Raw genomic sequence first — 22,078 nt, 5'->3', positions numbered from 1 at the left:
GTGGTGACGTGTGAAAAAGAGTAGAAATGCTCAGTTGCCTTAAATCCTTTGGGAACAGCTTCCCAGGTTATCCATCTGCTGCAAGTGTAAGGTGAGAGCACAGACTCAGTCTCAGCACTGAGCACTTCGTTGCATCCTGGGTTGCTAACTTACTTAATCTATGCCCAACCTGCGCTGAATATCACAACCAGACTACATGACGTGCTCCTGGGGAATTAAATCTCAAGTGTTGGCTCTGTGCTGTACTAAGATGACTCTAGAGTGAAAAAGGCTAAAATACGTTAGCACCCCTGCCAGCGGCAGGTCACTTTGATCAGCTGTTTACCCTCTGACACACTTGGAGCCTTTATACTAAGAAGAATGAAATGCTCAGTGACCAAAAAAGCATATAGAGTATTTCCTGAAAATAGTAGCTGTCAAGAATTGTCTATGGCTGGATGGTTGGTCACCCATTAACTTATTCTCAGAATTAAATGAACTGCAGTAGAGCCTTGGGGTCGTCTCTGCTGTGAGCAGAGAAGCAGTGTGTCCTGCTGTGTTAATAGCTTTTGCCAGTAATGCTCATGGTGCCCTTATATTGCAAAGACAGGGTTTATTTTCTAACTTTTTTTTTTAACATATTTTTTTTAAGTTTTTCTTATGTCAAACAGGAAAATAAGGGAAGTAGCTGTTTTTCCTTCTGGAGTACAATGGGCTGAAGATCAAGTAGACATCTGCTTGCTGTCATACACCCCCTTGCTACATACGTGTGCTTTCTCTACCCCTTCAGAGATTTCTCTCTCTACTTTTTCTGCAATAGGATTTTGCTGGCCTTCAGCGTGTAAAGTGGGACCTAAAAGAATTCAAGGAATCAATTCTAGGAAAAAAGTCTTCCAAACAACCAATTTCAGAATAACTTTGCTGGAAGAAGTAGAATATAGCGTATGAATAAAGTAACGTAACAGAAAGAAATATGTAATATATCTTTAATAAACTTAATGGAAAAGAAATTTGGGGTTTAGATTCCTGTAGCTTTAGGTAGGCAAGGAGCAGATTTCTAGAGCTTAATCTTGCCTCGCCTTCAGATCTTAAATGTTGCAAATAATTGAGAGGCTTAGAGCACCTTCAGGTTGCAGCCTCAGCATGACGGTACGAATGCCAGAGGAATGCTGCTCTAGAGGGTTTTTTTTCTTTTTTAAGTAGCATAAAAAAGCATTGTGACAAACTGCTTTATCACTCTGCTCCTGGATAAAGTACAGCTAACTTCTGACCTAACTTATATTTTCTTATTCCCCGGACAGTCTGACCCTGTTTTGTAGTTTTAGCTGTGGAGTAAAGAGTTTGTTCCATTTTTGGTTTTAATCGCCATTGTTTGTCTGTGTTCACTTTTCCTTGATTCTTCTTCCCTGACATCTTTTTAGGACTTAGGATAAATGCCTTAACTTATAAAGCATCCTACAAAAAATGCAGTAGGTTATATTTGCACCGATGTTCTGCCCATATAAATTAAGTCTTGCTACTCTTTGTACGGATGTAGCCTAATAGAGATTTTGTCCGTGACTTAGTCTCTTAGATACTGTTATTTCCATACTTTTACTCATGAAGTCCTCACTATGGACAGATGGCCTTTCCTGAGTGTCTGCTGTCTTTGTGAGACGGGAGATAATGCCGAAGTTTTAGAAACAAAAATGTTTCTAAACTACTGTTTTATTTCCTGTTTCTGTCGGCCTCTCCATCATTCATGCCAAGTACAAGTTTTCACTGTGGTGAAACATTTGCATGTGTGATCTGTGAATCTGAAGAAAGGGAATGTCTCTGACAGGAGAGTACTGGATTTTTATGTGGAAACAAAAATTCTCTGCTTCGCCTTAACAGAACTGATGTGCTGTGCAACCAGTTCCTATGTCACTTCTTTTTTAGCAAATTTCGCCCACATAGTTGGGTACATAAATCTGAATAATTTGTAGATGCTCCTGACAGTTTCGTTTTTCAGATGCAAATCGTACAGGTTGCATGCAACAGATAGATGAAATGTATTTTTTATGAAGATCTGATTTAAATTTTTTTCTGTATCTGATTTGAAAATATTTTGAATAAAGCATGAACCATTTAAATGTCAACATTTTGCTTCCAGTTTTTCTCTTTTTTACAGTTGTATGAACACCAGACAGAAATGTGTTGTCAATAATTTTTTTCTTTAAAAAAAACCCAGCACTTTGGCATTTTTGAGGAAAAAAAGGAAGCCAGTCATCCTTGGTGTTCTCCAGAGTTTGTTCTTGATTTCTGTTTTCCTTTTACCCTGTTTAAACTCCAGCTTCTTAGGGATTTCATGAATAAACAGTTTACTGGAAACCACTAAGAATCTCAGCATCCAAACTTACATTCCAAAATCATTTTTGAATTCTCATGGTGGCATAGAAAGCACAGATAGCTCTGCATTAATAGCTGAAAGAATACTGTGTGCCCAGGTCTGCAGATGGCAGTGACAACTCAAAAATTGCTGAAGATTTATTTAAATAGTACTTGTTACCAATTTCATTGCAAATATGATTATAAACAACAGCAATATTTTACTGTTGTATCAAACTAAATAATACAAGAATCATAGTAGTGTGCTATTCAACAACATATTAATTTTGAGGTCGATTAAATATGTCTGCATTACTAGCCAAAGAACATCCAGCCTGGTGGCCCAATGCCCAAAAGGAACCAAAAGCTTCATCTTCATGACTGGTTCACGAAACCAGTCATGGCTCTTCATCAGAAAAGCAAAGCCCTTCACGAATATCTGCTGCAGCAAACCTGTTGACCTGAATTAGTTTTGAACTGGCTGATACATAGCAATAACTATATATGGCAAAATAACAAAAAAAGCAAGCTGGTATTTATTAACATTATTTGAGTAGCTGTAACATGGTGTGTAGTATTTTCAACAAGTATCCCAAGCAATTCCATGAAATATTCTCCTCTGTACTCACAGTCTGATGGTGTTAAATCTAATTAATGTTCCTACGTATTGTTCCTAAAATATTTAGCAACTCTACTAAATTATTTCTATATACTCTCTGTATATAAGTTTATCAGTAGATGCATTATATACTATGTACATGTTATGTGTGTGTATATAATACACATACACTAGAATATAAAGAGAGAGGTGGAGAATAACTCTAGAATACTGCAGATTCTGTTGAGTACTGTGGAACTGAGCTGACGCTGGACTGCACCAGCCTCCTGAAGCCTGCAGACAAGGTCCTGTGCCCGGTGAGCCTTCCGTTTTGGTTTGTGGGTGGTATCAGCGATAGCTGTGTTCAATAGGTAGGTACATGGAAGTGATAAATATAAGATGTTGAGACAATGCTGCCTCAGCGTCAGTGTCTGCTGGGTGCTGAAGCGCTCTTACATGCACTGGCAAATGGTACTGATGATACAAAATCTTGTTCTGCTTTGACATGCAATCTGGAGACAGGTGGATGATTGATTAAGGACAAAGATACTGGGTTTGAAAAGGTGATAATGTTGCAATCAAACTTAAGTTTTAAGGGGCTAATTGTTTAATGAATGGCTAATCACTATGTTAATTAAATTAGTTTATTAATTTATATTAGGATAAGGAATATAGAACTCTACTTATGCTAAGAAGTCGTGTGTAGGCCTTGGCTAGAGCTAGAGCTGGTGCAAGCTACAAAGCTGGCAGGGAATGTTTTGTACTTGTAAAAGGTCTCACCGCACCTGTGCTTTGGTCTCACTGCACCTGTGCTTTGGTCTCACTGTACCTGTGCTTTAGTAACAATACCAGCATATTTCATTTAGACAGACCAATATGTGTATTTCACGCAGGCATGCCTCCCTACCTTCCTACTCCCCCATTTTTGTCTTGTGGTTAAATGTGATCTCACCCCAATTGCCGGCAATTGTATGGAAATAAGATATATGAATATTAATAAGGGTTGAACCAATCATTATAAAGGTCAATATTAATAGCGGACATTGTATGCATGTTTATGTTAAAATATTATAACTTTGTAAAAGAGTGTATAAATGGATTGAATTTTTGTGAGGTATTCGAAGCATTGGGTGATTTCCAAGCTTCCCAGCGCTGCAATAAAGAAGTGCCGGCTTATCTACATGTAGATAAGTTCTGTTGGTTTTGCGACCTTCCCTTTGAAAATCGCAACAATAATGACCAGGATATATTAAATAATCTAAACTGCTGGGCTCAATGTGAACAACTGAGTGATAAGATGTGAAGAAAATGAAGAAAAATGCCAAAGATAGGAAGATGAACACAGAAGGTACCTTCTAACAGGAAAAGAGGCCCTATGCAGATTTCCTTTGCCGGTAGATGTCACTGCAAATAAGGCAACGGTCTGGTGTCACCTTCACATCGACACAACAGCCCGAGTAACATGCAGGATGTCCCCAAGCCTCAGCCTGTGGAAAAGGAGTATTCAATATAACTCATGTACTGAGAATGTGCTTGAATTGACTTACTCCCTTTCGTAAAAGTGGAACAGGGATTACAAAACAAAACAAAAAGATTACTTCCAGATACGTAACAAAAGACATGTAGAATTTAAAGATTATATTTAGGTGAGTCTGTGCATTTAAATGTTCCCCTGTTTTCCATAAGCAGCTACCACCCCATAGTCCCACACGCCTAAAAGCCACATGGCAGAAACACCCTCTGTAGGAGCAAGGTACGTTTTTCAGTATGTACTCTAGCTGGAAACTTCCTCAGGCATTAAAAAAGAGTATCAGAGACATCTTGTGTACAGGGAGCCTGGACCGTGCGTAGCCACGGCAGTAGATCTGTGTGTCCTGGCTTAGCTGTACTTCCCTGGGCACATGGAAACCCACTGGGCAGAGCATGATTTAACGGATGGACTTTATGATCTTAAGGGCCTTTCTCAGCTGAAACAGTTCTATGCTTGTGTGATTCTATGGGCAGCACACCAGACTGTGCCAGCACCTGAAGCTCTGGGAGAAAGCTCCATGCAAGGAAAAATTAACACATGCAGTAAATACATCTGAGTGTAGGTGATTGTCACTGAGCAGGTGTTATGCAAAGCGAACAGTAGGGATTCATATAGAAAACCAGACCTATGTCTTGGTTATGAGGTATCTAAATATCATTGCTAGGACTGAAGGCAGGATTTTTGGTCACACAAGCACGCTGCAAATATGCATTAACTGGAAAAAGCTCTTTGTGATTACAGACAAATGGGAATTGCAATTATGGACAGGAAAATGCACAACTAAAATGTTCTTTTCTGGCCTGTGTTTATTTTTAACTTTATTGGTTAACTGGATTTCATCCTCTGCACCAGTGTACAGAAGGTATATACAATCTACACTGCCCTTACCTCTGGTTTATGGCAGTCAGGAAGTAATCTAGTCCTGCAGCATGGCCATCTATTAGCAGAGTGGGAACACCCAGGATATCCGGGCTGAACAGCACTCAAGAATACACACTGCTTAGGTGCGATACTGCTTAAATTATTCAGAAGTCTCATGATTGTGCTTCACTTTTCCCTAGTGACTGACGTGGGTGTGTTTCATCATGACACCAGGACTGTTTGTAGAGCCACTTGCACTAAGCACCTACTAAAATAGAAAGAAAAAAAAGAAAAAAAAAGGAAAGATTAAACTAAAGAATATTCTTTTGCATCTTGCATCCAGTAATTCATGCAAGAGGAAAACGTGACTGAACTGCTTTGTGTTGAAATAGGGAAAGCTCAATTTCATTTTCTGAAAAGTGTGCACTGCCATTTAGTTGTGTTACTTATATATCTGTACTGGACTTCTTTTTCTATTATGGCTTAAGACTATGCCCAGCCTCTTCAGAATCAGTAGTCATCCCAGTCTGGGCACTGGATCAACTATTCAGCATGAAGATGTTTGAATGCTAAAATGTGTTTCACTTCAAGTACTTAGCACTCTTGCATTGGTAGGCACTGTACAAACATTAGCTAATGCTTCTTACTGGCACTAACAGTCAGCTTTCTCGTTTGGCAGAGAAAAACCTACCCAGACGAAATATATAGCCACTAATCAAATGAATGGCTAGACAATTAAAAATAAATTAGTTGCATATTCTTGTTGCTATCACTTTATTTTCTGAGTTTACAGAAAGGCGTCATATCACACCCACAATGCAAGTACTAGTCAGCTACAGCAGTGAAGAGTTCGTGTTAAAACCAGTGCAACTGGTTCATAAATGCTCATCAGGGCACTTGCAGAGGCAATAGGGGTCCCTCAGGCTGAGCATGGAAAGCCACCTACTTCCTGAATGTGGGTGTTAACTATCAAAAGCCCCTTGCTTTTCCTCTGGGAAATTGAGCATATTTGCCGTGCTTTGCAGTGAAGGTAGTTGCTCTTCTTATCATGGTAAATGAAACAAGCCAGGGCCCACTTTCTGGTCCTGGAACGAGGGCCATAACATACCCTGAGTCTGTACAGCCGAACTTTTCTGTGTACCTGGGCATCCTGGGGTGTATTAGAAGGGGAGTAGCTAGTAGGTCAAGAGAGGTCCTCCTGCCCCTCTACTCTGCCCTAGTGGGGCCATATCTGGAATATTGTGTCCAGTTCTGGGCCCCTCAGCTCAACAGAGACAGGGAACTGCTGGAGAGAGTCCAGCGCAGAGCCACAAGGATGATGAAGGGAGTGGAACATCTGCCTTATGAGGAAAGGCTGAAGGAGCTGGGTCTCTTTAGCTTGGAGAAGAGGAGACTGAGGGGTGACCTCATTAATGTTTATAGATATGTCAAGGGGGAGTGTCAGGAGGACGGTGCCAGGCTCTCTTCAGCGGCATCCAATGACAGGACAAGGGGCAACGGATACAAGCGGGAGCATAGGAGGTTCCACAAGAGTATTAGGAAAAGCTTTTTCACTGTGAGGGTGACAGAGCCCTGGCACAGGCTGCCCAGGGAGTTTGTGGAGTCTCCTTTGGCGTCATTCAAAACCCGCCTGGATGCGTTCCTGTGTGGCTGCCCTAGGGGATCCTGCTCTGGCAGGGGGGCTGGACTAGATGATCTTTTGGGGGCCTTTCAAACCCCTGACATTCTGTGATTCTGTGACCTTTCTGCATGTCATCTATTGGGAACCATCGTTTCACCTGCTCTGGGCTCTCTCTCTGAGAGTTCTATCAGACATTTGCCAGAGCCACGCTGGAGAGCTTCCATTTAACCATGGCCAAGTCCTGTCCTTCTCCATTTGGTAGTATGGGCACAACTAACACTTCTGCTGTGTGCTAGGGGTGCCACGTGTGGCAGCATGACCCAGGGCTTCACTAGCACTTCTCTCCTTTCTGAATCCCACTGATGCAGCTGTGTGACACCTTGTCCCCACTCAGTCTGGGCACGTTAAGTCTCATAAGCTGGTTCCTGCATGGGTACCGGTGCACTCAGCGTTCCTGTGTGACAGTGGTATTTAGATGTCTCCTAAATGAGAGAGGCAGGCTGGCATCCACTTTCGGGAGTCCTTTACTGAATATAGCTGCTGACATTCATCCTAAGTTTCATTATAGGTGCCAAAATGCATCTTCTGAATCCTTTTGTAAGCCTTTCTTCTGCCTCTCCTTATTTGCAAAATGGGTGCATTAAAGTTTGCTCTGTTCATCACTCTGCTGCTTTCAGTAGAAATTCAAGATTTCTCTGACTTTTGTGTCACAGACACCAGTATATAACTGAAATGCTGATTTAACTATGGAAACAGCCACAGCCTTTTGTGAGGTGCATGATCCTGAAGTCAAAGCCAGGACCATGCAGGCGTGATTAAGGAGGATAGAAGCAGATCTCCCTATCATCAATTGGATATGGTCAAAGGAGTTAAAATGTCACTTGAAGAAAGAAATATGCACACAAAAAATACTTGGAAGGAGGGCTAAAGGGTCACAGAATATGGCAGCAATGTTCACACCAGGGTAACCTAGGAGGCCAAAAGCAGGGTATGAGGAGTGAAATAGGAAACAATTCTGTAGGTCTTGGCATAACTTTCCTTTTCAATAAATATCTAAAGCTGACTGGAGGCTTTCCCTGGAGCCTTTCCCTCCCTTGACCAAGTAACAACAGAACCCATGTTACAACCTTCGCTGTGGGACATGTAATGGAAATGCGAAATGCAACATCGTTAGCTGTCAGCCTTGTAAAATCCTGCCTAATGTTAATCCTGCAGGACTTGTTCAAGGGCTGAAAGCACTCTGCATAGTTGGAGTGTGACCCAGTTTCAGACGTTCCTCTTGCGCATTGTGCATTTTCCCAGACAGAAGACACAGTGGCTCCATTGGACCATGCATCCAAAGTATGTTGCCATTGTAGTAATGGCCAGTTCCATTAAGATAATTACGAAATATAGTTCTGTAAGAGAATATCAGACCACATTTCACAAGTGTGGATCAATGGAAGAGTACACAATTTGGTGAGAGAATGAGGGGGACGTGCAGATCTAGCCTCCCCCAGAGGACGGCAGGGAAGCCCAATTGCTTGCACAAAAGTGTCTGTGGATGTCCCTGTCCTTGTTCTCTCTCATGGGGAACCTCCCAGTAAGGCAGGGTTCATCCTGTCACGTCAGCTGCTGACAACTTTTCATGCCACTACTACTAAATCTGTCCTAACACATTTTTCAAGGGTAAATCTAAACATTTCCTAATGGCACATTGTTTTTGTGCCAAGGGTTAGTGTCTCCTTATCATGAGGAAACAGTTTGGTTTCAAGGGGCGGCCCAGATGACCCAATTGCTCCAGCCCTCAGCTCTCTCCTGATTAGCACATTGAAGGAGTGAGTTTACAGCAGGGCAGGAGAAGATATGTTCACAAGTACCATTTATAAAAGTATTGGCAGTGCACGATTCCATCTTTTATATTGATTCATCTTATTATACTGCTCTGGTAACCAAATGTTATCTATCCAGTAACCAGATAGATGAGGTTTTATTGCATCGGATTTTGTGGTGCCAGACACTATGTTCTTCCAGTCTTTCACCTCATTCGCTGCTTTGTCCTATTCAACTTCAGTCAACAGGCAATTTGCTAAAGATTTTGGTGAGAGTCAGATCACGCCAAATCATTACCACAAACCAAATTTGTATTTTTTCAAAAAAGTGCATTCTCATGCCTCAATGATCCCTGCACTGATCTGGTATTTTTGTGACCAAAAGGTGAAAAAACGCTGCTTAGGAAACTGTCTTATCTGACTGACAAAATCAGCGCTGGCCTATGTAGAGCTGAGCCCGGCGGCCAGCATTTCAGCTGAGCTCCCTTGCCTGCTTATGGAGGGGTTGCTCCAGCAGCCATCGCCCCACCATGGTGCCAAAAGCCACCAGGCATGTCACACGCTCGGTCACCCCTTGGCCATCCTTGGATTTCTCTTCCTCAGGCAGGATGGATTTAAGCTCACAGGTGTCCCGAGGAGGAGTAAATACTCTTCAAAGGATATGTGAGAAATGAAACTGATTCCCCATCAGGGTGGGAAGAGAGAGGGAAGCCTGGGGTTTTCCCCAACTCACTCTTAAATTTCCACCCTGGGGTGCATGTGTGCGTGTGTGTGTGTATTTATAAGAAAACTGAGCAAAAGCTACACATTACCCAATACAGTGAATATCAGGGATAAGATATTCCAGCACGTTGTTTTCACAGATTTATCCAGATGTGAGCAGTACCTCTCCATAGACAAAATAGGAAGCGAATGTAATGGATCTATAAAAGGGGTTCATCGGGCGGCGATATTCTGTTACTGAGAGAAGCGCTCATTTCACGCTGCAGGAGCAGAAAGTGCTGCTGCCATCTCTGACCTCCAGATGACAGAGCTTGGTCCTGCACCTGCTCAGGCTGCACAGACCCTAGCAGGCCAGTGTCCCCTGGCAGCAGCCCCCTTTGCTCATCTGCTGGAAGTTTCTGGGACACCTTGGGGATGAAGGGCACTTGGTGCCTGGTGGCAGGGAGCAGTTCCCTCCCTGTCACCCAGGCTCTTTTAGCACCCTCCCGTGAGGAACCTTACACCTTTGGCTGACTTAGTGCTGCAATGGATAGCCCTTAAAGAAATTAGTCACAGTGTACCGTGCTGGTGTGAACACAACCACATAGGTGTGTATTTCCTACATGTATGCTATTTAAGCTGACTTGGCTATAGCTACACTATGGGTGAACTCTGTGGCACAATTTAGTTTGTTGATTTTAAATTTTTTTATGGTATGACCTCTTGGTTACCTCGGAGCATTGCAAAAGACTTAATGGCCTAAGCACTCAAAAAAATTAATGTATTTTATTTGAGCTCTGTGCTAATGCAGAAAAACTTGAATAAGGCATGCACGGAAGCTATAATGCATTGCCATAACACAGGCAGCAGTATACTGTTAAACCTGGTGGGTTTTTTTCAGAAATTTTCTTTTTCCTCTCCTCTCCTCTCCTCTCCTCTCCCCTTCGGTTGTTCTTTCATTCTTTCATCTCTTTTTTCCTCTCCTCTCCTCTCCTCTCCTCTCTTATGAAATTCAGAATAGCTGGTGAATGTGTTGATTTCAACAAGCATTTTTGCTTGAAAAATGAGTTTTAAAGTTTCAAGACATACTATTACATCTGTGCATTTTCTAAATGTGACTGACTGCTGTGACTGACTTCTTCCACTGCCCAGCATTGTTGCTAGCTGCTTCTAAGCCCTGCATTTCCTATCCTGCGCTACTGGTCTTGCTAAGCACTGCAGCCCTGCATTGCTGCACCTATTATTAAACTGAATTAAAGATGTAGAGGACTCCTATGAAAGAAATGAGACTTCTTGTACAGTCTTTCATCTATGGGGTTTTATATGGGCATTCTTATTAGTTGACACCTTTGTGGTTGTAACACTACACTTCTTCCCTCAACAAGAGGATAAAGTTGCATTAAGAAGGATTTTCCAAAGGAAAAATGAATGTGGAACATAAACCAACCTAATCAGGGCAACTAGAGCAATGAAGGAGCCCTAGTTAATGCACCCAGCAGAGATCAAGATAGGAGGGATTGCTGGAGCCTGACCTGAAGCACATTCTGCTGCTCAGATCCTAAATGCTAAATGCTAAGTGTAAACTACTTTTTCACAGCTGTGGAGAACTTAATTTTGGCGGAGTTACTGTATTTCAAAAGTCTTAGCAAGATGAGGAGAAGCTTAGCAGAAGTTACATTTGCTCATTTCTCTGTCATTTGGGACTAAAGGTGATTACTGCTGATTTTGGCTGTTGATGCATAGTGCACAGATAGCAATATTTTTATGTGCAGATAAAATGTGGAGCAGCAAATGAGAAAGTGATTCATTCTGGTGAAAGGCAGACATGCTATTCTTAAAATAAGACTTAAAATATTTTCAGTTTTCTGTGTAATTTGCTCAAGTCTTTGGCATTGAGAAATCATCCATTCAAACTACTGCACTAGGTAATTTCCCTTTCCATCTATTTTATATTGTCAGCAAGTATCATTAGATGTCAATATAGTGACATCTTTATATTGTAAAATAAAATCCTGTTTGTATTTTTTTTCTCTTTCTTTGCTATAAAGATAAGAGATCTCTCATTCGCTCATAGTCAAAGTCTAGAGATACTATGAAATGAGCTTGCCTTTCCTTGGTCAAGTCAAGGACATTTCCTTTGCCCTGCTGTTTCCCAGACTACGACTTGCTTATCCATTTTCTTGGGTGTCATAATCAGGTTTATTTGATTTTCACAGTTGTCTATACTTGATGTTTTCACTTGTATTTTATTAAGGTAATTTTCTGGAGGAGTTACACAAAAAGAAGCAGGGTGAAGTCATTTATATTGGGGATAAACTTGAGACAAACCAGTAGATTCAGCTTCACACTTCTTGCCACCCTTGTGCACACATGCAAAAGCCTCCAAGTGACTGTATTCAGCCAGACAATGGGGACAGTCACAGCTCTGCAGCTCAGGCCCACTCCAAATCTGAGAAATTACAAGATATAACTCAGGACACAAGTTAGAGGGCTTCTTTAAGAGACTGGATGAATCTCCTTAACAGATTTGTTCCCATTTGTCACATGTGTACCTATTGTGGTCTCTTTGTAAAGTTTAATTTTTTTGCCATTACAAGGAAGATGTCTCCTTTGAAACCAGTCTAACTCATATAGTTGTGTCTCTGTTCTCACTTTTCCCATATGCACCATCAGATTTTTTTTTTTATGGAGAACTGAGAAGAGTAAAAATTATTATTTTCAGCAGTTAAAGGGATGATGTAGTTGTTGGACTAAGGCAGGGAAACATGCCGTGGTTTCAGAGTCATTCATTAAGAAGATATCAATTATCCGAGGGAATTATTGACCTTTTTGTAATTCTTTTTGTAGATTTATGAACAGACAATTTTACTAGCTTTGCTTAATAAGGTAATAGGAGTAAGCATTGCTGAAGAGGATGGCAGGAATATCTGACTGAGTGCTGGTTTTTCTGCCCTTTAATTCACACAGAAGTGGAGACTGCTTTGAATACTGAACTCTTTTCCCATGTTCATGTGTTAGTTCCCATTTTGTTCATGATTCTGCATTAGGGATTGATATTATTAGGAGAAGAAGCTTCTCTGACAAAAAAGAGATTCTTATTCGTAAAGGTGGAGGTCTAAGACTACGTTGAAGTATTACGTTTTAGCTGCCATGTGCTTATCTGCAGTTTGTGCTTGCTGTTCTGCGCTTTCAGTTAACAATTCTTCCTTTAGTTCCAAGCTAGGAGAACAAGACTGAATGACCTTTTCTTTTTTTCTGTGTGCAAATTCCTTGTGATGTCTCAAGACCTATTTCACATGGAAAGTTAGCTACAAATGTGGCACCTGTTCTGGAAGAGAATAAAGGAAGTTCTTGGTATGATTTTATTGTGTTTCTGACAAATGCATTGAATTAAGAGTCTTGACTTCTGTCATTGTGCTTAACAGGCTAATGGCGTAAGGTGGAAAAAGTACACAAGCCAACTAGGTATAAGATAATTTGACTGGAGCAAGTAATCGGTTATTGATTTCATATTTCATCAGTTATTGATTTCAAATTGTTGCTACTACATTGTGGTGGCAAGTCACAGATCAAGACTGTACAGATTTAGTTGCTGGATATGGACACCAGTTATCTGAAAAGGCGCTCCTAGGTATATGTCCCTGTGTATGCAACTGACTGCAGCGGAGGTGGTGTTTCACAGTTAAAGCAATTCAGCTTTTGAACAGGTTGGGAATATGGATTTGAAAAATTTCTGTACTTTATAGAGGAAGTGTAAAGAGCTGTAAATGTTTATAGAACTGCTTTTACTGTATAGCCAAAGGCATGCAAATGTTAAAGAGGAAACACTATCTGCAGCAACATGTGCTGCAAAACGCCGAGAGATAATAGTCACTTGCATAATTTAATGTAGGTACTTCATTTCAGTCAAATAACCTTTAAGTTGCACCATCGGGTCAACTGGAAATGTAATTTCTGTTCTCATGTTGTTCCTTCCAGGGTTTGACTTTATCTTCTTCAGACCTTTGCCACTGCTGACTATTAATTTGTTTGGCCCTGCTGGAGCTATTTGCAGAGCTGAGTACTGCTCTGCCTGAAAAACAGTAAAACATGTGCCCTGCTTGTGGGACTTAAATGTACAGCAAAACCAAGGTACTTTGAGCATATGTCTAATAATTCTTTATTAGATCTGCAGGTGAAATGAAACAGCAATTATCATATAATTTCTTTTAAAACACTGACAGCATAGCACTGTTACAATACTGCTTCATTTCTAAGTGCATTCTTTATTAATTTAATTTTAATCAAGCACGTATCAGCTAAACCAGAAAAAAACCCATTTTTATTAGCCAAATCAACCATAATCCATTAGTGACTGCCCTTAATAGTAGCAAATTTATTGCAAAAAACAATAGACATCTCATACTGTTACATAAACTCTCTCTGTGATACTGATTAATTTTACTCTGAATACTTTGCCTATCACCATAGTACCTCAGAAGGAATGTGAAGATTCATAAAAAATTTTAAACTACATTTCACTGTTAAAAGTCATGCATTAAAACAGATTAGTTGCCTGCCACAACAAAATAATTTAGATTAATTCCAATAAAAGCACTAGCTGAATGCCACAGTGAATTACAACAGCTTTTGGCAGGATGGGAACATTCTCGTTTCTTTGATGGATTCTTCTGTAGACTTTGCTGGGATGTGCTGCTTCAGATTTGCTTTGGTTGTCTGGAATTAGCCTCTCACCACTCTGCCTTTCAGTGGCTGGGGCTGCCGGTGATTGCTCAGTACGGGACAAGGCGCTTCCCCTTCAGCAGAAGACAGGATTGTGCGGAACTGAGCCAGCTAAAAGAGGCAAGGAAGGAAGAAAGGGATATATTTAGCTTCTCACTTTTATATTGCATGTCAGTGAGAAATCGTTATTCTTCCCAACTAAATTTCTATTTAGAAAAAGAAAAATCTTCATAATATTGAATTAGTCCAGTTGCAAGTCAGGATTTACACTGCCACAGAAGTATTGGAATGAACACCCATCTTTGAATATCCTCTTCACCCCTAAAACTAACTAACACAGAAACTTTCAGACACCGGTACCACTGTGTTATCACCAATGTAAAACACTGGGTTTTGATAAATTAAAAATATTACCACTTGTGAAAGTAAAAAACGATGCCTTACTACTAATCCAGCTTTGCTTTAAACATTGCTTTTTACGTCAAACTATTTATACTTAATTTCTTCCCCCTATCGACTGAATAGCCCAGTTAATATTGAACAAATTAATTGAACAAATATTGAACAATTAATAATGAACAAATATTAAGGATACAATGAACAAATATTAAGGAACAAATATTGAACATGCATGGTTTTTATTTTCAAAGATTCAAAGTACTTAACTAGCCTTATCTGGAAAGATATTAATTCAAACACCTTTAGAAAGATAGGTGGCAATAATTTAACTGCATAAGGCAATTTCATAGGAGTTTAAAACAGAAAGAATACTTACCTCAATAAGGCCAGTGAGGGATATTTAGCTTGTCCTACACACATAGTTTGAAAATAATGCAGTAATAATGTAATTGGTATAGCTCCTAACCACTGTACAATAAAAACCTTGAGCCCTTTGATTTATTTTCTCCTCCTGTCTAGCAGAGAAGGGGGAGTGAGAGAGTGGCTGTGTGGGCACCTGGCTGCCAGCCAGGGTTAACCCACGACACACTGAATGGAGAATTCTGGATATTTGCTCTTCTGGCACATGACAAAACTCCGTGCTCAGGCAGGTTTATGGCTGAGATTTGATGAAAATATTAATTTCTTTTGGGAAGTATTGTAGGAATGAAGATGGGAAGACTTCAGCTTTCTGCCTGGCTTGTGCTTTGGGAGACACAGCAGTGCAAGAGAGTTTAAATAAAAAAGCTGCCTTTCCTGGAGCAATGGAAGCAACTCCAACAATCTTAAGTCATCTCAGTTCCCCCAAGACCTTGTAAGATGTGAGTAGCCTAACCCAAATGAGGCAGAATCATAAGTATTTGTTAAGAGCAATAATGCAGTGTAAAGGTAGTACTCATTTTACATTAAAAATGAGACAAATAAACCTAATAAAATGCAGCAATGCAATGTAAAGTTATAATGTCCCTGAAGCTAAAAGACGAGCATGGTCTTGTTCCTTGTAATACTGTACCTGCTCTGAGCTGACAGTAATTGGCTCCTTAAGTATAATCCAGATGGCACTCTCATAGAGGGGAGGATGAGTCAGAGAGCCATGGTAGGTCCAGTATTCCATGGATTTAGGCAGTAAGGTTGAAGGATCAAAACCAGAAAAGGGAGCTTGCTTGCCCTGTGGAAGATATGCTGCATTAATGAAGCCCATGAGTAAGGTAGGATTTACATCTCAGGCTACAAGGGAGCATGTTCCTAAATCAGAGGAGGTAATTTCAAAACACTACTGTTTTCTCATAGCATCAGAGGTGACATTGCGATACATCTAGTCTGGCACGACCAACAGTGAGGACCATTACCCCAAAAAATCAAACAAAAACCAACTTCTCCCCCAATGGTATCAGATACCAAAGAGTTCAGTCATCACTGACTAAAGCGTTGTGTTCGTGTGGGGTTTTTTCAAATTACTTAACTCTGTGCTCCTGAGCAAGTTAAATACTTTGGTGTATAATTGATTCCCAGCTGTCTTTTGAGGTTAAAGGGAGGATTCATACATGTTGATACTGTTTGCATATTCAGAGCCAAAGTCTACATTCCTTTTCAAAATCCTGTGGGAGATGCTGTGTTGTACTTTTAACATACTTCACTAAAATTCAGATCTTCAGATTCAGTCTCTGCTTATCTTGTGCCTGTATGAGCCTTTAGTGGAAATAGTCACTGCTTTACAAGAGAGCTTAAGAAAAGTGCAGTTCTGACATTTTTTTCTTCTCCATTTTTTCCTTCCTTTAAGTGAGTGAAACTTCAGATCAGTTATTGTGAGTTACCTCTAGTGATGGGCACAGGGCGTAATTTTAAATTGACAGAGAGATGAATGGAAATGTAGGATTAGTAGGAATCAGGAACTGCGTACTCTTAGACAAGAGCCCATAGCTATCTACAGCATGGAACACCAACAGTAGAATTGTAGGATCATAGAACTGAATCATAGAATTGTCAGGGTTGGAAGGGACCTTAAAGATCATCTAGTTCCAACCTCCTGCCATGGGCAGGGACATCCCCCAGTAGATCAGGTTGCTCAGAGCCCCATCCAGCCTGGCCTTAAAAACTTCCGGGGATGGGGCTGCCACCACCTCTCTGGGCAACCTGTGCCAGTGTCTCACCACCCTCATGGGGAAGAACTTCTTCCTAACATCCAATCTGAACCTACAAAATATCTTATGGAATCCCATAAACTCATGTCCAGGACCATGCTGTCATCTCAACAGTCTCCTTTAGCTGAAGCCCTCCATTATTCTGAAGTCTTAAAACAGGCAGATGAGAGACTGTGTAGATTTTAACTATTTTAGATATTATCATGATCAGGCCGTGATGAGATTTACCTTAGTCTTTACTGACTCCAAGGCCTTCAAGACAGCCTTCAGGTTTTCATTGCATGAGCCAAGCTGTAAATTAAAAGAATACTTTAAATTCCTATACATGTAACAAGAGTTTTATTCTAGCAGAATCAAGAATAAGAATATGCTTTATAAATGATGATTAGTTTAGCTTTGCAAACCCACTATGAATGAGACAAAATTCAGAACTTTTGAGGAAGTAACAGGAAGTTTTGTTTCTGCTTGGCAAAGCACTGCAACTAGTAGTGCAAAAATAATCTGTGGTTTAGAAATATATGATTGCTCTGATCATATGTGCTTATCCTTGAAATTCGCTTTGAAAGAATTCAGAGATAGTTTTGATGGTGTCTTTTTTGCATTGTGAACTATGAGTATATTTTAGCAGTATATAATAATACATGATATTATTTCATGATATTTCCTTAACGCAATAAATAAACATTAATGTCGTAATAACAAGGCATTCTTTCCCTGCCTCTAGTTGATTTTGAAAGACTAAATATGCCACAAACATGAATTCAAGACTGAGCTCTGATTTAGAGTTCTCTTTTATGATTGATAGGCGGTAATAGCACACGTGACTCAAACTGTCTTTCTGTGAAAGTTCACATCGCTGTAAACAGGGTGGAAAGCAAACATAAAAGGTGTGAGCATTGACTGTTGCAAAGGTGGCTGAAACACCACAAGCTCACCAGCACCCATGCTTTAAACCTCAGCTCTTCTTGAATGGTCTGTGGATGAAATGAGGCTTTGGGTAAACCATCCAGTAGAAGAATGGGCAAAGTTGGCAATGTGGGCTAAACCAGGCTGAGACAGTCAACTCCACTGATTTAACAGAAAGATGGGTTTTTCCTAGTCCTCATCACTGACTACAGCTTTGATAAGGAAGGGGAAGAGGGACACGTGTTTTCACTGTGACAGTAACTGACCTTCATGAAAACCGTGACAATTGCCAAACCGTCTGCCTTGTCGAAAGCCTCAGCTACACTGGAGTACTTGTCCGCGTTCCAGTGAACGAGATGAAGCTAAAAAGCAATTGACAGGATCATTTTAGCTGGTTCTGTTACACAGAAACGCCACAGTTAGAGTAGAACAGAAGCACCACCCTGCACTCTTCGGGTCTGACCAAGAAACTCGTAATGTGTTTGTGAACGCCTGCAGGTTTTTGGTGTTCTGCTGAGTTGCCCTGGTGTTGTCAGGAGTCATACCCCAGGCGTTGTCTTGGGGTAGGCAGAACTGCACGTATTCCTAAAAGCAATTTAGAGGTAAGTACACAGAGATGTGGACAATCACAGCTTACAAGGGGCATATATTCCCCTAACTCTGCTGCTGACAATCTCCTGTTCATGCCTTTATTTCCATGTCTTTAAGAATGTGATACATGAAACAGTGTTTTGAGGAGTGTAACCACTTTGGTACACATGGTGCAATATTTATTCACAATAGTCCCATTTACTGCAAAAGACTGATGGTATAGTCACAAACATCATCGGTGTGGGTGGTTTAAATTCAACATAGATCTTTCAACAAGTATTTGACAATATTTGCTCTAACAGAGTTTTAAGGAACTTTTGTTCAACCTAGTATGCTTTATATTATATCCTGAGCTATCTTTTTGGTGAAATATAAATTTCACAAACTTACACAACTTAGAAATCATAAGAGCTTCTTTAAATGCCTTCTCACCTGTGAATATGCCTAGCAATTCCTTAGTAACTATGTAACTCTCTGGCAATAATCTAGTCCTGGATTATTTGTACAGCAATATGTTTCAGCAATATGATTTGTACAGCAATATGTTTCAGCAATGTGATCACAAAAAAATGTCAAAACTTGTTAAAATACAAGGGTATTCTAAAATATAGAATCAGGACGGGAAATATTATATAATACACATCTTAAAATTCTCATTTAAATCAGAGTTTCTAAAAATTTTAGTTACTTTTAAAAATGGTATTGCTATGTATTCAACTAAACATGTTTGCTGTTTCAACATATTTTAAACTACTGATTCAAAGCAAACTCATAAACAATCATGCTTTACTCAAACACGGCTTAAGTGCATTATCTCTTTACAGCAGAAAGCAATTCTAAAGGGGCACCCCTTTCTTTTCTTGGCTGTGTTAAATAAGATGGCTCTAGCACTCTCAACAGCAGAAAATTTCCTATTAGGAACACATTCCTGGCTGTGTGTTCCTAATGCGTAAACTAAAAATGTATAATCCGTCCCATCAGTTTGTCATGTTGTAATGTTTCTAAAATCTAAAAAGCTGCCAAAGATAACATTACACGGATTGGACATGAATTGGATTTTGGCATGTTGATGACTATTAGCAGGATACTAAGGCACTGGAAAACAAATAAAATCTGTTAATTTAGAGGTGGTTTTTAACTTATGTAAACCAGACCTTGCTTCATTATTTGAAGACTTTTAATGTACTTGACAGCTGCTGGTGCCCTTACTAGGTAACATTTTCACGTCCTTCTCTTCATTAATTTCTTCTGGGTTTCCTTCTTTTTGCTGGTCTTGAAAGGCCAAGGAAAAAAAAACCAAAACCAAGCCCCTTACAGTGATCAGCATGCCTGTAGCTTTGAAGAGCTCCAGCTACGATTGTGGTGCTGCATTGGGTGATCTCTAAAAAGCAGCGGATTTAGTATTAAACTGAATGTACTTGTACTGCTGACCTTTTTACCATTTAGCAGATGTTACTTACTTTTAGACCTGCACCTTAGAGCCCTATTTAATTATTTAAATATGGATTTAGGTTATCTAAATTTAGATTAATAAGTACTGACCACAAAACGTAATTTGCTCTTGCAAAGTCAACTTTGCACATTCAGAGACGTTATTTCTTTTGCAGAATGAAAAAAACTAGCAAAGCCATCTACATTTTTTTCCCTGCTAGGGATGATATATGTGACCAGACTTTGAAAACTTGACTTTGACTTTTCTTTCAGTGACTCTACCTCTGAGGCATATTGTCTTCCATCCACTGTGTGCTCTGAGCCTTGCTCATCGTTTTGGCCCCAATGGAAATGAAACTGCCGCAACCTATATGTTCCGGTGAGAGGTCCGCCAGTCAGCACTGCAAATGCATGAAGTATGGGAAAAAAGTCAATCGGTAAAGTCTTCCTGACAGGCAAGTGATATGTTTCAAAGATTTTATCACATACAAGCAGTTTTTTCCATGTTAATGTATTTTGATAGTAGATTGTTTTCTCATATTTGGAAAAAGCCAAACCAAACCAAAACCAAAACAACAGTATGTGCAGTTAAGCACATCAAGATTTTAGTTCTAGATATATATATATGAGTGCATTGGTTATAGTAAATCTGTGTGTCTCCTCAATACAGTTCCAAAATTCTAGTGAAATAGCTGTGAATATACCTTCTATTCTAGAGGAAAGACAGAAGGAAAAATGCAGAAAACCATCAGTTTGCCAAAAATAGTATTTGGATTTTAATAACCATGGAACAAAACATCCAACCTCATGGAATTCACACCTCTCTAAAATTTGTATTATTTATGACACTGTTTTGATGGTCTCTTCCTTCACAAAAGTAACAGTTATAAGTACTTGGTATTTTCTTAATTGAGATTATGAGATGCCACAGGTGTACTCAAATGTTATTGGCACTGTTTATTGGTCATTATGATTAATTCCTTGCTTACACAGACATAAACATGTATTGATTCCCACTGTGGGGACAGGCAGCTCTAATTGTGCACAGTGCTTAGAAACATGAACCTGGAGTTCGTAGAGCACATGCAATGCTATACATCAGCACAAAGAAATCTCCTTCTTTGCTATCAAGACTCTGAGGAAAAAAATTCTAGTCCAGAGTTATATTGTGAGTAACTCTGACAGATGTATAAATCTTCCACTGCATGTTGGTTAAAAAAACCCACCACAACAATTGAGTAACTCTGTCTGGAAACTCTCCTCATACCTTCCCCTCCCCAAATCAGTGATTATCCTGGAAGTTTCCTACCAGGAAATTACCAGTCCTTTTGCCATTAACAAAAGAACCCTTGCCAACAAGTCCAGATTTTGAAGAATATAATTTGGATCTTCTGTGACAGTTAAGGGTGTTGCTAACTAGTATAGCAAAATCAGCAGGCAAAACCTAATCTATGTAAATACTCCGAAAAGGCAACTAGTCTTGCTTTCTATATACATTAAAGAAAATGAAAAAAGAAAACGTTTCACATCCCCCTCTTCAGATTCCCTTTTTACTAACCGGATTGATTGTCCTTATCCTCAAAATTCACATGAAATGAATGTCCAACATTGACTATCTCTTTGCATGTAGAAGGTTTCCAAGTGATTTGGAGAAGCCCCAGAGATGCATCTTTTCTTACTTCCTTGGTTTTAATATCAATAGGAGATTGACGGTCTCCATTGGCAATAGGGTAGAACTTGTGCCAGTGGTCAGGTCCTAGGCAAAAAGAAATAAATATTTGAAGTTTTCTAATTCTGTACCAATATCGAATTCATTACACTTTTCCTTGCAACAAATTGTACAGATAATACAATAAGTTGTATGGATATAGATACTTGATACGTTAACAATCAGCGTAATTCTGAAGATTTTTTATAAGGAAAATAAAAAGATACTCCATACATTATAAATAAATCTGATTTTCTATTAGCGATAGCTCTTACCATTGTTGCCTTGATAACTCCAGTTCAAATTTGCCATTTTTTTCTCCTTGAGAGGTACTGTCTTCTTTAAAAAGAAACTGGTGCTGATGAAAGCTGTCAAGACAAGACCTCTGCTTTGATTTGCTTCTGAATTTCTAACTTACACCTGGGCTTTTATATGCCTGCCTAAACTGTAAAGACAGTCATATTTTCTAACCAACCTTTATTGATTTCATATGATTTCAGAATGGCACGAGAAACTGTGATACGAGAAAGGAGTGTAATAAGGAAACAGCGGGGTTTGCAATCTGTTTACTTTCTGATTCAGTACATATATTAAGACAGATATGAGTTAGATGCCAAATTAAACTATACATTACTCTGACTGTTCAAATGTTTTCCAAAGACCTTTGCACTAAATCTTCACAATCCAAA

General features: G+C 39.7%; 1 protein-coding gene across 1 annotated transcript; it reads right to left on the bottom strand.

Moving 5' to 3' along the window:
- Window positions 1-4,299: 4,299 nt before the first annotated feature.
- CA1 (carbonic anhydrase I) lies at window positions 4,300-21,701 on the bottom strand. The gene is made up of 8 exons (XM_009873916.1): window positions 21,665-21,701; window positions 21,240-21,437; window positions 19,964-20,082; window positions 17,926-18,021; window positions 16,982-17,044; window positions 15,625-15,780; window positions 14,187-14,285; window positions 4,300-4,413 (listed from the first exon to the last, which is right to left on the bottom strand). Exons 1-8 carry the CDS (start codon window positions 21,699-21,701, stop codon window positions 4,300-4,302), a joined length of 882 nt encoding a protein of 293 aa, XP_009872218.1.
- Between the last annotated feature and the right edge of the window lie 377 nt (window positions 21,702-22,078).

The sequence above is a fragment of the Apaloderma vittatum genome, unplaced genomic scaffold (genome assembly GCF_000703405.1).
Source record: "Apaloderma vittatum isolate BGI_N311 unplaced genomic scaffold, ASM70340v1 scaffold9690, whole genome shotgun sequence".
Lineage (NCBI taxonomy): Eukaryota > Metazoa > Chordata > Aves > Trogoniformes > Trogonidae > Apaloderma > Apaloderma vittatum.
The sequence above is the reverse complement of the archived record's forward strand: the minus strand, read 5'-3'. Positions and strand labels throughout refer to the sequence as shown.